Source organism: Erythrolamprus reginae, chromosome 1, assembly GCF_031021105.1.
Source record: "Erythrolamprus reginae isolate rEryReg1 chromosome 1, rEryReg1.hap1, whole genome shotgun sequence".
Lineage (NCBI taxonomy): Eukaryota > Metazoa > Chordata > Lepidosauria > Squamata > Dipsadidae > Erythrolamprus > Erythrolamprus reginae.
The window spans coordinates 226,270,369-226,282,497 of NC_091950.1; the positions used below are offsets into that span (position 1 = coordinate 226,270,369).

The 12,129-nt window shown below is 44.3% G+C and overlaps 2 protein-coding genes across 3 annotated transcripts in view; one reads left to right on the plus strand and one right to left on the minus strand.

The window, feature by feature from the left end:
- The window catches only part of ITGB2 (integrin subunit beta 2), a 122,326-nt gene that overhangs the window by 63,181 nt on the left and 47,016 nt on the right, over positions 1–12,129 (minus strand). The window contains exon 1 of one of the 2 annotated variants that reach the window (XM_070732351.1): positions 2,865–2,883. The exons of the other annotated variant lie outside the window; for it this stretch is intronic. The gene's annotated coding sequence lies outside the window, so the exon portion shown is untranslated. Of the gene's footprint in view, positions 1–2,864; positions 2,884–12,129 lie in introns of those variants that run through there. 2 annotated transcript variants of the gene reach the window in all.
- Positions 3,063–12,129, plus strand: part of SLX9 (SLX9 ribosome biogenesis factor) — a 30,018-nt gene continuing 20,951 nt past the window's right edge. The window contains exon 1 of the mRNA XM_070732348.1: positions 3,063–3,336. Within this exon, the coding sequence (XP_070588449.1) occupies positions 3,217–3,336 (120 nt within the window). The 5' untranslated portion in view covers positions 3,063–3,216. The remainder of the gene's footprint in view (positions 3,337–12,129) is intronic.

Consider the following 12,129-nt stretch of genomic DNA (forward strand, 5'->3'; position numbering starts at 1 on the left):
TTTCAGTCCTATAATCAGACTTGATTTAGAAAAATAGGCCATGAGAATTTTTTTTAAAAAGCAACAGTGATGGTTGTATCATTATTTTATTGAGATCAGTCTAAATGATGATATAGTCCAGCTTAATCTTAAACACATTGAAGTTAGTAAACTGTATGAATATATTCAGATTTTATTTTAAGTTTATTGAAAGGTGGGATGGTACAAAAGATCAGATAAATGATAAATGACTCTTTTAAAGAAAAGTTTGGCTATGCATCAGTTCTCCAGATACAGTATATCTATTTCAGTATAGTACAGTACATTTTATAATGTTTATTTTAAGATTAATTACAGTTTATAGAGGTTATAATTATCATTCTGTGTGATTTTACTTTTTAAGTTACCGTGGGTCTGAAAGGTTTTAATAGAATAGAATAAAATAAAGAGCAAACACACAATAAAGACAAGTAATTATTATCATAGCAACACTTTTGAGAAGGGTGAGAAGTGTTTGCACAAGACAGAGGAAAAATATTATTTGCAGATAAAACAGGAAACCAATGCTGCAATTTGAAATGCAGAATAACTTTATCATTTCTTTAAGGTTTCCTGAGAAACATCTCTAATTTACCAATGAGAACAATTTTCTCATTCTATTCTGTGACAGGTGTGTACTGTACAGATCCTTTTTCCTTTTTGATGCTGTTTTCAAGTGGTACAGCACTAATAATATATTTTATATATTTAAATAAAGTATAAATAAAGATAAAAAGGAACAAAAATGCAAAATAATGCAGAAGCCAAAATGGAATGAGTCAGATGTGTTATGAAACAGTGGAAAGATTATTTAAACATAGAAATACACACAAACACTATTATTTTTATTAATTCAAAACCTAGTCAATGTAATAGAAATACCTCAAATCCAATGTCATTCAGATTTAGAGGGTAGTATAAAACACAGAGCTTCCAGAGAAACTACATTCTCAATCTTTTCCAGTCAAAAGTCAAGGTATTTTTAGAGTAGTCCAAAATGCGAGCATAGAAAAGAAAATCACGGCTGCACACATTTATTTATCATATCACTTTTAATATTCTAAATATACCAGAGATGCTAAATAACCTACAATTTCCCTTTCCAGAACAATAAACGCATAAACATAACTGTAATGCTGTACATCTAAGTAGAGTTCTCCCCACTAATGGTCCTGTGGAAGAAGAAAATATACCAGTGATGGTGAACCTTTTTCCCCTTGGGTGCCGAAAGAGCGTACATGCGCTATCACACATGCGTGAGTGCCCACACCCATAATTCAACACATGGGGAAGGTGAAAACAGCTTTCCCCACCTCCCTGGAGGCCCTCTGGAGGCCGGAAACAGCCTGTTTCCCAACTTCTGATGGGTCCAGTAGGCTTGTGCTTCACCCTGGGGAGGCTTCCCTGGAGCCGGGGGAGAGCAAAAATGCCCTCGCCCATCCGCCTGGAACCCAAAAACACCCTCACAGAACCTCTGTGTGCGCCAAAAATCAGCTGGCTGGCAGACACATGCATGTTGGAGCTGAGCTAGGCAATGGCTTGTGTGCCAGCAGATATGGCTTGCCATAGGTTCGCCATCACTGAAATATACTGCTCAAAAAAATAAAGGGAACACTTAAACAACACAATATAACTCCAAGTAAATCAAACTTCTATGAAATCAAACTGTCCACTTAGGAAGCAACACTGATTGACAATCAATCTCCCAGGTGCCCAGTAAGTTAATTTAAACATTTATATGCCTGGAACTTCTAGGGCAGTGATGGTGAACCTTTTTTCCCTTGGGCTATCATACACTTGCATATGCCCACATCTATATTCAATGCCCCCCAAGCACCCCTTGTCCCCCATTTCCTGTCTTCCAGTGGGCCCAGTAGGCCCATTTTTCATCCTCCCCAGGCTCCAGAGGCTTTCTTGGAGCTTGGAGAGGGCAAAAATGACCTCCCCTGCCCCCTTGAAGATCCTCCAGAGGCCGAAAATGCCCTGAGCCTCCATGCGAGCAAAAATTCAGCTGGCAGGCACCTACATGTGTGCTGGAGCTGAGCTAGGGCAAGGGATCACTTGCCAGCAAATATGGCTCCGCATGCCACCTGTGGTTCGCCATCAAGGTTCTAGGGAGACCTAAAGGATAAAGATCTTAGATTCTTAGTGTCCTTTCTACTGTTATATGAATAACACGTTTAGTTAGCATGACCGGTTAGGAATTGGGGTTCTGGCTATATTTGGAAATACTGTATAGATTTTTGTCCAAAAAGTGTTTCCTGTTGATCATATCAAGATATTTTATTATTCATACCTAGTTAGAAATTAGACATTTGATCTAGATTTTGTAGTGGAACAGGGAAACGTTCATTTTATGAAAGCTAAGGCATATGCCACAAAGGCAACTTCCTTGTGTGTCCAATCATACTTGGCCAATAAAGAATTCTGTTCTATTCTATTCTATGGTCTGTTTGGCAAGCTAGAAAGTATTCAAAGCTATTAACCTAACTTGCAGGTGGCTTTGGGGTATTTTCGGGTTTGTTTATTATTATTATTATTATTATTATTATTATTATTATTATTTAGATTTGTATGCCGCCCCTCTCCGAAGACTCGGGCGGCTCACATTTCATGTGGCAATTAGATCAATTTTCACATATATATTCACATATAAAGTATCGAAATTGTTACAATTCTTAACTATTATTTTCACACCTCTATTTTACTGGCATCGGTTTTACTTTTAAAATGCTTTGAGTCCCAACTTTCAATGTAGCCCCCCCACATCGCCCCTCACAATCCCGCGCGCCTGCATTTCGATTTTAAAAAAAGGAACAGAACTGTCATTAAGGACTCATCCCTACGTGTCGGGAAAGCTTTGGCCTGTTCGTTTTACAGTTCTGCCTCGGTCTCCTGCCCTCATCCCCTTTGCACACGTACGCCTCTTGAGTAATGGTGGAGGCCAGGCTCTCATTTCAACACTCCACTGCCCAGAATCGCCTCCAAAACACGAAGCCCGCCCGGCGAACTCGTAAAGGAGACGGCAGCACTGCCGCCCCCTCGTGGCTGTAAAAAAAAAAGTGGCGGCGGGCTTTATAGCGCACGCGTCGCACTTCCGGGGGAAATTGCTAAGCGAGCGTCCAAATTCTGTTGTCCTCCCCCCCCCCCCCATCGCAGCTCCTTTCCCCCTCCGGTGCTGGTCCCTTTTGGTTCGCGATGGCGGGGAAAATAGTGAGGCGGAGGAGGCTTCACCAACCCGCGCCGAAGCCGCCGCAGAGTGGGCGCAAAGAGGTGTTTTCGGCGGCGGTGCCGACCTTCAGCGCTAACACCGGAAAGGTGGGTGCGAGGAGGGAACGCTGTAAAGAGGAAGGCAAGAGCGCAAGAGACACGTGTTTTGGGGGGCGGGGGAGAGAGAGTTTATTTATTTATTTATTAGAGTTGGAAGGGACTTTGCCGGTCATCTAGTCCTCACACAGACACCCCGCTCCGCTTAAGCAGGACTTCCTATACGATTTGAGACAGATGGCAGTCCAATCTCCCCTTGACGGTCGAAAGTATTGGGGCTTTCACAACCTCCACTGGCAAGCTGTTCCACTGGTTGATCGCTCTCACCGTCCTTGGTCAGCTTCCATCCATTATTCCTTGTTTGGCTTTCAGGTGCCTTGGAAAATAACCTGATTCCCTCCTCTCTGGCAGCCCCTCAAGTATTGGAACACTGCTATCATGGTCACCCGTGGTCCTTCGCCAGACTGGCCAAGCTCAGTTCCTGCAACCGTTCTTTGTATGTCCCCTTATCATCCTGGTTGCTCTCTTCTGCAGTTTCTCTAAAACAGGGGTCTTCAAACTAGGCAACGTTAAGACTGGTGGGCTTCAACTCCCAGAATTCCAGTTTCTGGCTCTTTGTTGTGCGGGTCCTTACTTAGAATGACCACCGGGAGGCAGTGTAGGATTATATAGGGCAAACCGGTCATATACTGCCTCCTAGTGGTCTCTTGCCAACTGCAACTGCGACTTGCAAGTCTGTCAGTAAGCAGTCAGAGTTAAAAAAAAAAAGGCTGGCTGGAGAATTCTGGGAGTTGAAATCCACAAGTCTTAAAGGTTTTCAAGTTTGGGGACCTCTGCTCTAGAGTTTCAATGTCTTTTTTGTAGTGTGGTGACCAAAACTGGGTGCAAAACTGGTGTGGTCTAACCAAGGCTTTATAGCTAGTACCTCTCTGGTCCTTGATTGTATCCCTCTATTTATGCAGCTCAGGACTTCATTTGCCTTTTTGGCTGCTGCTGCACACTGCTGGCTCATATTTAGTTGATTCTACCAAGACTCCGAGATCCCTCTTGCAGTCGCTGCTATTCAATGTGGTTTTGCCCAATTTGTATGTGTATTTTTGATTCTTCTTAATTAGAAACAATAGTATTTAGACTTATGTATACTGTTTCACAGTGCTTTAAGCGGTTTACAGACCATATATTTATTATTATTTTTTAGGGGGGTTGTCAATAATATTTAAATACATGATACTGGTAAAAGTCTAAAACTTGAAAGAAAAAAGAAAAGTATTATAAGTAATAATATTCATATATATGTAGCAAGTAAAAATAAAGAAACAGTAAAGACGTGATGGAAGGCACACAGGTTCACTTATGCATGCCCCTTACTGACTTCTTAGGAATTGAGAGAGGTCAATAATGGATAGTCTAAGGGTAAAGTTTTGGGGGATAGGAGATGATACTACAGAGTCTGGTAGTGTGTTCCATGCATCAACTACTATTTCCTGCAGTTGAGTTTGGAGTGGTTTACATTAAGTTTCTATCTGTTGTGTGCTCATGTGTTGTTGTGGTTGAAGCTGGAGTAGTTGTTGACAGGAAGAACATTGTAGCATATGATTTTATTGGCTATGCTTAGATCGTGTTTAAGTTGACGTAGTTCCAAGCTTTCTAAGCCAACGATTGTAAGTCTAGTATATTGCCCCCAAACACCTGGGTCCTCATTTCACCCACCTTAATTGCAACCCCTCTTCCTGCCAAGTTGCATGGGCAGTGAAATTGGCAGGCTTGAAGACTTGTTCATCCCCTGGTTGCTTTCTAAGGGAGATGTGTACATCTTCCACGAAAGGAGCAACAATAAAGAACTAAAGCTTGCCCAGATACTTTTGCACTAGAGAAGTGTTTCTGTGCTTTGCATCCTAATTATCATGAGGACTAGGGCCTATTAATCAGAGGAAGCTAACTGCCGCTGAGACACTTGGCATGTGATTTGTGTTTAAGCATTGCTTATTTTTTAGAATTTCGGGATAATTCATAGTTGAAAGGGATGTCTAAAGAGGGAAATTACTGTACTCGTTTTTACCTAATGTTTCATTACATCCCTTCCCTCTTCCCCGTGGCTTACCTATCATACTTTCTAAAGTGGCAACATGGCTTGCTGCTCGATGCTATCCTCTCATTAATGGCCATATCTTATAACTTGTGTTCCCTATTTGCAATTCGCTGGCTCTTTTGGAAGGTTCCATCACATTTTAAGATTCTTAAGCTCATTGACTTTTTCATGGAATTTCAAATTATTCATTGACACCCAAATATTATATGAACATAAATTTATAAAAACTACTAATTGATACTAAGAGTAACAAATACATAAAACAGGGCATTGGCAATATATTATGATAGAACTGATGGAGACAAGTTAAAACCACTCTCACTGGGTAACACTATTTTCATACCAGTTTTCTCACTTTGAGAACTGGGGATTGCCATGGAGTTCTACAGAGACCCCCCCTCCCAAAAAGATTGGCTCCAATTAACCATCATTTATTAACCTGTTGACTCCCAGACATTTTTATCAAACCCTTGGATAATCCCATTGATCCCTCAGTGTTCATATTGATTACTTTGGGGGATCCTGGTTTAATTAAAACTGATTGGAAATTTGGCATTTTAATATGAGAATATGAGATACCATCTTGGTGTACACCAAGCTCTGTCTAGTCTGACTTTTTAAGAAGTTATGTTTTTTAAAAAAGTAAAGGATGCTGTTCTTACTAAAACCTATATATTACGGGTTGTTTTGTATTAGGGTTTGAGTTGGCTATTTGTTAATTGATTCAGTTTGCAGAGTGGGAAGGTGAAGATTGCTAATTGGTCAGCCTGCCAGCAACCCTGTATTTAAAGAGAGCTTTGCTGGGCTTGTTTTAAGCTGGTCATTTTTTTACTGAATAAAAAGCTGCATTGAGTCGTTTTGCTGCTACCAGCCTCTTCAGTCTAACAGAACTTTGCTTCAATCAACAATGTACAATCAGGTTATAATGGAGACAGCTTCAGTTACCATATTTTTCAGAGTATAAAACACACCTTTTGGGGAAGGAAAACAAGGAAAAAAGGCCCCTGCCTCCCAGCAATTTGCCAAACACAAACAGCACAGATGATACGTACTATTTGCTATGTGTTTCTGTGCATGTGTGCCTGACCCATAGAAATAGCAAAGACTTGGAGAAATGTACATTATGGCAGTATAATAATGCCAGAAAGTTTTCTTAAATGTAATCACACTAACTCCTCTCAATTATTTAAATGGATCTACTCTAAACGTGACTGAGTAAGCTACCTTATCTTAATACTAAAACAGGATACTGTACTCTTACATTTCAGATTATACTTGTAATTATACTTGTTAAAATTGATGTGGCTTTTTTGAAGTATACATTATTCTCTATTATTTAAAAGAAGATACAATAGCACTGGGCCTCTTCAGATCAAGCATTTATTTTAAAAAGCTTCTTTGTTTTGTTAAGTTGCTTAGAACAATAATAAAGCAGTCTTTATTGGAAGTCTAATAATATGAACATTCTAAAAGCATTTATAGTTATTGACTTACCTCCTTGCATCCAGATTCAGCAACTGATTAGCACAAGAAATAAAATTCTACCTCTGTCTCTCCCTCCCAATTTGTCTACTTGCAGCTAGTTTTAGTTTCAGTTTCAGTTTAGGGATCAGCTGAGGGCCTGGAAGCTGAGGGGTTGCTTGTCATAACAGGCTCTTCCCTGTTGCTGTAAGGCAGTGATTTTCAACCTTTTTTGAGCCGCGGCACACTTTTTACATTTACAAAATCCTGGGGCACACCACCAACCAAAATGACACAAATCTAATAAATAAATAAATAAATAAATAAATACATACATACATACATACATACATACATACATACATACATACATACATACATACATAACCCCCTCATATATATAATCCCATGTAACATCCCCTTATAAATACAGTCAATCATCAATCATCCCTCCTGAAATTTATACCACTGTCTCATTTATGGGTACTTCTCCTGTCTTTCCCCCTTTTCTCTCTCATGTTTCTCATTTCTCTCTCTTCCTCCCTTTTTCCCTCATTCCTTCTCCCTTTCACTTCTCCTCTTTTTCCATCCCTGTCTCTCTCCCCCCCTTATGTGTGTGTATGTATACACACTCCAACCATTTCCAAAACCAGGTGAGGGCTGGGGTTTAATTCTCTTTTATTCTTTTCAAAAACAGGTGAGGGCTGGGGTTTTTTTCTTATTATTTGGGTGCTTTTTACCATATGCTTCAAGAATCACCTCTCTCTCTCTCTTGTTTCTCTCTCCTCTCATTCTCTGCCTCAATCATTTTCTCATTTCTCCTCCCCTTTTTGTTCTCATTTCTCTCTCTCTCCTTTCCTCTTCCTGTCTCTCTTGCTTTCTTTTTCTCTCTCTCTCTCTTGCTTTCTTTCAGTATCTCTTGCTATCTCTCTTTTTCTCTCTTGCTTTTCTTCTCTCGTGCTTTTTCTTGTTCTTTCTCTCTCTCTGTTGCTCTCTCTCATTCTCTTATTTTTTTTCTCTCTCTTTTCTTTCTCTCTCTCTTAGTCTCTCTCTCTCTTGTTCTCTCTTATTTTCTTTCTCTCTCTTTCATGCTTTCTCTCTCTTGTTCTTTCTCACTCTCTCTCTCTCTCTGTTGCTCTCTCTCGTTCTCTCTCTTCCTTTCTTCTCTGTGGAGGCCAGCGAAGGTTTCCCTTAGTTTGAATGTTCCGAGCAAGCAGCCCCTTTACTGACAGCCCGGGACGGGACTGTGAGAGGGGTGGGCGTTCCCACAGCGCTTGGAGCGGCTAGCGGCCGGATCGCCAGCGCCGCTGCAGCCACCGCTGTGGAAGAAGCCGCACCCCAAAAAAGCCGGAGAGAAGGAAGGATCGGGCGGGCGGGGACAGACACAAGTGGAAGCCTCAGCCCTGGAGCCCCCTCGCGCCCATGGCTTCTCGTCGATGTCTCTGCCTGCCCGATCCGCTGGAGTGCTAATAGCAGCGGCGGGCAGGAGCCCCCCCGCTATTCCCGCCGCCGCCACCGCTATTAGCACTCCCGCGGATCGGGCAGGCAGAGGCATCGACGAGAAGCCATGGGCGCGAGGGGGCTCCAGGGCTGAGGCTTCCACTTGCAGGAGCCCCCCCCGCTATTCCCGCCGCCGCTATTAGCACTCCCGATGCCACAAGTGAAAGCCTCAGCCGCTGCTATTGCCACCGTGGGGAGGCAGGGGCAGCCGCGGCTCCCTTTACTCCTACTGCCGCACCTCCCTGCCCCTGCCTCCCCACGGTGCCTCCGGCCAAACGCGCCCCTGGCTTCTCCGCCCTGCCCCATTGCCCGCCCACTCTCCTCCGCCGCCGCCTCCTGCCTTGGGGCGAACAATCCGGGAGTCCGGGACTGTGTGGCTTTGCGCCATGAAGAGAAAACGGCAGCAGGGAAAAGTCGGCCGTTTTCTCTTCATGGCGCAAAGCCACACAGTCCCGGACTCCCGGATTGTTCGCCCCAAGGCAGGAGGCGGCGGCGGAGGAGAGTGGGCGGGCAATGGGGCAGGGCGGAGAAGCCAGGGGCGCGTTTGGCCGGAGGCACCGTGGGGAGGCAGGGGCAGGGAGGTGCGGCAGTAGGAGTAAAGGGAGCCGCGGCTGCCCCTGCCTCCCCACGGTGCCTCCGGCCAAATGCACCCTGGCTTCTCCCCCCTGCCCCATTGCCCGCCCGATCCACCCACTCTCCTCCGCCACCTCTCGCCGCGGCACACCTGACGGTGTGTCGCGGCACACCAGTGTGCCGCGGCACACCGGTTGGGAAACGCTGCTGTAAGGAATAAATTGTGGGGGATGCCAAAGGGTGGGTGTGGGTGGTTTACATTAGGTATATAAGGCGCACACAAGTTTTCACCCTGTCTTTAGGGGTAAAAAGGTACGTCTTATATTCCAAAAATACAGCAAGTACAATATAGCACTATTGTAAATCCTTGCAGCATATGTCCCCAAAAGGCAGGTACATTACAAAATGAGACAAATAAGTTGCAGTTTTTCCTACTTGTCCAAGCTTAAGCAAAACGTTCTTTTTATTTCCATTCCTTTGCCAATGGGAACTTTTTTTTTGTTAGCCATTTGTCAAGATCATGACTTCCATTTCCTAATACATGAGACAAAAGGTACAGTAGAGGGCTGTGATGGCGAATCCATGGCATACATGGCACAGGGTGGTACGTGGAGCTATATCTGCAGACATGCAAGCCATTTCCCTAGGTCACTTGGAGTTTTCACCCTCCTCAGGCTCCAGGAAGGCCTCTGGAGTCTGGGAAGAGTGAAAAATGGGCCTACCAGGCTCACCAGAAGTTGGGAAATGAGCTGTTTCTGGCCTTCAGAGGGCCTTTGGGGAGGGTGGTGGAGCATTTTTACCCTTCCCAGGCTCCAAGATAGCTTCTGGAGCCTGGGGAAAAAACAGGTCTACCAGGCCCATCGGAAGTCAGGAACAGGGGGAATGCATGCATGGACGAGGGCGGGGAGACATTAAATTATGGGTGTGGGCATGCACGCACGATAGTGCGGACAACATGCTTTTGACACCTGAGGGGAAAAAAGGATCACCATCACTGGTATAGGGATTCTCCACCTGAAGTGACTCGAGACAGCGAGTAAATGAGACGGTTCTTTATTTTCAGCTCTTTAGGAAGTGACTCTCAGCTGGAACGCGTCTCAGCTCGGCAAGGAGAAAACCGCTCCTTTTATACATTTTTGGTTCCCGCTTAAAACGAGCTGTCAGCGCCTCAACCAATCAGGCGCAACCTTATTTACATATTTTCCCTGGTTACAGCTATTTACAGAGTATTCAACACCCCTCCCTCTCTAGAAAAAAAACAGTTTAATTGGAAAGCCATGTGATGTAGTCATCCAATCGGTGCGGTCTTTGTATGTTCCTTGCTGACCTGCGCAGTTCAGTTGGGGTTTCGTCGTCGGCAGAAGAGGAGGTCGGTTCGTCGGTACCTCCTCTGGTTTCTAAGGGCCGAGGCTGAGCTCCGGCCCCCAGAGTCGAGCTGGCTGGCACATCACCGACCTCTGCTGATGAAGATGGTTCTGCGGCGCTGGTTGAGCCGCTTCTTTGTGGTAAGTCCATATTTAAATCTATTTCAGCTGGTGGTGCGTCGACTTCAAGCGGGGTAAAACAGTCGGTCCTAAGATTTTGGTTAGGTTCAGAGTCCGGGCCCCTTCTTAAATGATCAATGTGCCTAGTCCATAACCGGCCATCAGTTAATCTTATTAAATATGTTTTAGGCGCTTTTTGTTGGACCACGGTTCCCTTTAGCCAGCTTAGGCCTCCACCAAAATTTCGTGCTAGAATACTTTGCCCTAAAAACATATGTCTTTCAGCGTTTTCAGACATAAAATTACTTTTACAATACATAGGGTGTAACCTATCAAGGGTTGACCTGAGTTTCCTCCCCATGAGAATTTCTGCAGGACTCATGTGGGTTGCTGCATTTGGAGTTATATGTTGGGCCAATAGGAATTTATCTAAATGGGCTTGTACCTCCCCAGGACCAGCCCTACGTAAGGCCTCCTTGGCTACACGTACGTATCTCTCCGCCAATCCGTTAGCCCATGGCGAAAAAGGTGATATGAGGGCGTGCCTGACCCTTAGTTGGTCTAGGAAAAGCTCAAATTGCCTGGCTGTCAACTGGGGCCCATTATCCGATACCAATACGTCTGGATAGCCATGGGTTGTAAAAAGATGGCTAAGCGCTTTTATAGTAGCACATGTGATGTTATGCATTGCAATTATTTCGAGCCACTTAGAATAAGCATCTACAACAATTAAGAAATACTGTGAGCCAATGAGGCCTGCGAAATCAATGTGTATTCTGGACCATGGGCCCTTGGGTTGCTCCCAATCCATGGGTGTAGTTTTGGGGAGCTTTGGCCTTGACTCCTGACAGGGGTCACATTTGGCCACCCACCCTTCAATTTCAGCATCCAGTCCCGGCCACCAGAAATGGCCCCTTGCTAACCCCTTCATTCTGACAATGCCCGGATGTCCCACATGCAACATTTTTAAAACCTTAGTCTTCAGACTGTCAGGGATTATGACCCTGTCACCCCATAAAAGACATCCTTTAACATAAGACAACTCAAATCTCTTACACTTAAATTCAGACAGGTATTTTTCATCAGGTTCATTAGTCCACCCTCTTAGGACACAATTTATTACTTTCCTTAGCCTCAGGTCTTGTTTAGTATGTTCGGCCACTTCCTTGGCAGTGGTCAGGGGGTTATCTTCTAACTCTATAAGTAATACATCAGCGGAAGGGGCAGGGTCCTCCACTATTTCGGGAATGGGGCACCTGCTAAGGCCATCTGCATGGTTTATGGTTGTTCCTCCCCTATGCGTTAATCCATATTGGTAACCTGACAAGAATATATTCCATCTAATTAATCTTGGTGACATAAAGGGGGGAGTTGGTTTGTCTGGGGCCAGAAGGCCCAACAAGGGTTTGTGATCTGTAACAAGTTCGAACCTCCTCCCAAAAAGGTAGTTGTGGAACTTTTTCACTCCCGCTACTAATGCTAAAGCCTCTCTGTCCAGTTGACTGTAGTTACATTCAGTGCTGGACAAAGTCCTTGAAAAAAATGCTATAGGGGCCTCTGTGTTGTTAGGCAGCACATGAGCCAAGACACTACCCACGCCATAGGGGGAAGCATCGCACGTCAGACGTAGGGGAAGCAACGTACTATACTGTACCACTACACTTGTGGATGTTAACAGATTCTTTATTCGTGAGAACGCTTCACTTTCAATTCTCCCCCACGTCCAAGGAACTCCTT